The sequence below is a fragment of the Egretta garzetta genome, unplaced genomic scaffold (genome assembly GCF_000687185.1).
Source record: "Egretta garzetta isolate BGI_Z169 unplaced genomic scaffold, ASM68718v1 scaffold79, whole genome shotgun sequence".
NCBI classification, from domain to species: domain Eukaryota; kingdom Metazoa; phylum Chordata; class Aves; order Pelecaniformes; family Ardeidae; genus Egretta; species Egretta garzetta.
Window position 1 is genome coordinate 3,475,783 of NW_009260791.1, and position 2,388 is coordinate 3,478,170.

A 2,388-nucleotide genomic window follows, 5' to 3' on the forward strand; every position below is an offset into this window, starting at 1 on the left:
ATAGCAAAATAATCTCAGACACTTTAAAGGTGTCTGGAAAAGACATCAACTGTCCTACTTCGGGGTTGCAAAGCTACTGCTAATTAATGTGGGTGAGGAAGAGGCATCCCACAAGGACAGTTAATCTGTAATGGCCCAGGATATGAGCTTTTGCACCTTCTTTTGCAAAGCTGTCCGAGCAGCGAGCGAACGAGCTGGGGGGTGGATCCCTGCCTGGAGTCAGCATGACAATTTTAAGCCCAGGGCCGCTGGCTCAGTATTTTTTCTCTTCCCTGGTAATCCCCATCCGTTTTATTCAGTGTTTTGCCAAGTGCTTAGGAGCCCCGTGTTGTGTTAGCCTGAACATCCCCATGTGTCCTGCTTGCAACAGGTCACATTCACCCTTGCTGTGCCCCTTTCCACCAGACTGTTTGTACCACCCTGGCCCCCCAGCGCTGCCGCCCATCACCGTGCCCTCGGGGCTCTGGTGGCAGGTGCTGGGTGCTGGCAGAAGCAGGCAGCAGCCATGCCCTGGCCTAGCTGCTACGTGCCGTGAATGCCTTCACCAGGGATGTAGCTGCTGTCCCTGTGCTCTTCCAGCACCCAGGAGCACCCAAAACCCCCTTTTCCCAGCTGTGTGGGGGAGAGGGCTCTGTCTGGTGCTCACCACCCTTGTACCTGAGTCTATCAGCCTGGGGGGGAGTTTCCCCAAATACCTCCGGTGCGGGCAGAGCTGATGGCATGGGAAGTCTGCGCTGCCGGGCACATCCAGGGCTCAAACCCTGTACCAAACCAAATGTACTCTGGGCATGACAAATGCCTGGCTGGTAGGTGGGAGCTGTGACAGTGTCCAGGGTGTTGCTGCTGTCATGCAACACGCGACAGCCCGCTCACGGGTTTTGCAGTGCCTGAAGGTTTCTGCCTGGCTCATTGCCCGGTGAAATAGATTTTTCAGGGGAGCAGGGATGCCCTGGAAATCTGGGAGGAAAAAAATCTCTGTCCATGTCTATGGAGAGCTGCTGTATGAGGTCCTGCCCACTGATGTTTCTTGCTCTTTCTCCAGCTCCACACTGCTAGCAGCCTGAAACATCAAACACCCGGGAAGCCGGCCAGTCTGTCACTGGAAATGATCCCTAACCAGCTGAGGGTCAGCTCTTTGGTGTCCAGGCTGGAAGAAGAGACAATGGATGGCAGGACTGGCTCCGAGCAGGACAGAGACCGTGCCGCTTCAGGGCACAGCCAGGGGCTGAAGTCGGAGCCCTGTTTCCAGACCAAGACTCTCCTGCCTTCCCCCAGTGTGTCCCTGGTATCACAGTTCCTCAGCCACCCAACAGTTGGCAGGAGCCTGGATCCCACCATCCTTTTCCCTTCCTCTCAGGCAGTGGCCTTGCCTCAGGACTACGAGCATGGTGCATCTCCTGGAGAAGGAGCACAAGCCCTGGCTTTCCCCAGGACCTGCGCTCCAGCTCCTGTGCCCTGTGCTGGTGACGGGGACCAGCCGTCTGACCTGCACCTACGGGACCAGCTCTCCAACCAGCACCTGCGAGCCAAGCGGGCCAGGGTGGAGAGCATCATCCAAGGCATGAGCCTCCCACCAACCCCTCAGGCAACGGGCACCAGCCTGGAAGCAGCTTTTGGGCACGAGAGGGAGAGGGGCGGCGAGATGCCCCGGGAGAGCAAGAGGAAGCTGAGGGTGCCTCAGCAGGGCACGGGGGTGGCTGGGCGAGTGGCCCCTGCGGAGGGAGGCCCCCATGCTGAGGGGTGCCAGCAGCTGAAGGAGCAGCTCTACTTTTTAGAGCAGCAGCTGAGGTGGCTTCAGGAGAAGTTCTCCCAGGTCTGTGACTCTGGGGACACTTCCCAAACCCAGGAAGGTGCTGAGAAAGTGCATCCACTGCCTGGAAAATCTGGGGACATACCAGACAAGGACAGTGCCATTGCCACCAGTGACCCGTGCAAAGCGCCTCTCTGGAGGAGCATCCTGGAGGTGCATGGGCTGGAGGAGGATGAGGACAGAGGCAATGCAGGTGGCCTGCCCTCAGCAGCGAGGGTCCTCTCGCAGGCGCTGAAGCATGAGCTGGCCGGGGTGACATCCCAGGTGGTGGACTCAGTCCTGAAGACCGTCTGGCCGAAGGCAGCCAGCCACCTCCTGCAGCAGCATCGCAGCCTCCCAGTGCCGGGGCCAGGTGCCAGGAGAGAGTATTTTGCTGCTGGGAAATGCAGAAAGCCACTTGCTAAGCCATGTCCCATGAACGCACCAGGCTCGCTGGGCTCGCCCCAGGCTGAGGCCCTGTCAGGAGCTTTAGGAAAGAGCCTGGGCTCTCGTGCTGGCTCCTTCAGTTCAAAGGGGGTCAGAAAACCCTCTCAGGTACCCAATATGGGTTATTCACTGGGCTCAGCTGCCCCGGTCCA

General features: G+C 58.8%; 1 protein-coding gene across 1 annotated transcript in view; it reads left to right on the forward strand.

Moving 5' to 3' along the window:
- The first annotated feature begins 1,105 nt into the window (after positions 1 to 1,105).
- The window catches only part of PROX2 (prospero homeobox 2), a 3,145-nt gene continuing 1,862 nt past the window's right edge, over positions 1,106 to 2,388 (forward strand). The window contains exon 1 of the mRNA XM_035902092.1: positions 1,106 to 2,388. This exon is cut by the window's right edge and continues 286 nt beyond it. Coding sequence (XP_035757985.1) covers positions 1,106 to 2,388 — 1,283 coding nt within the window.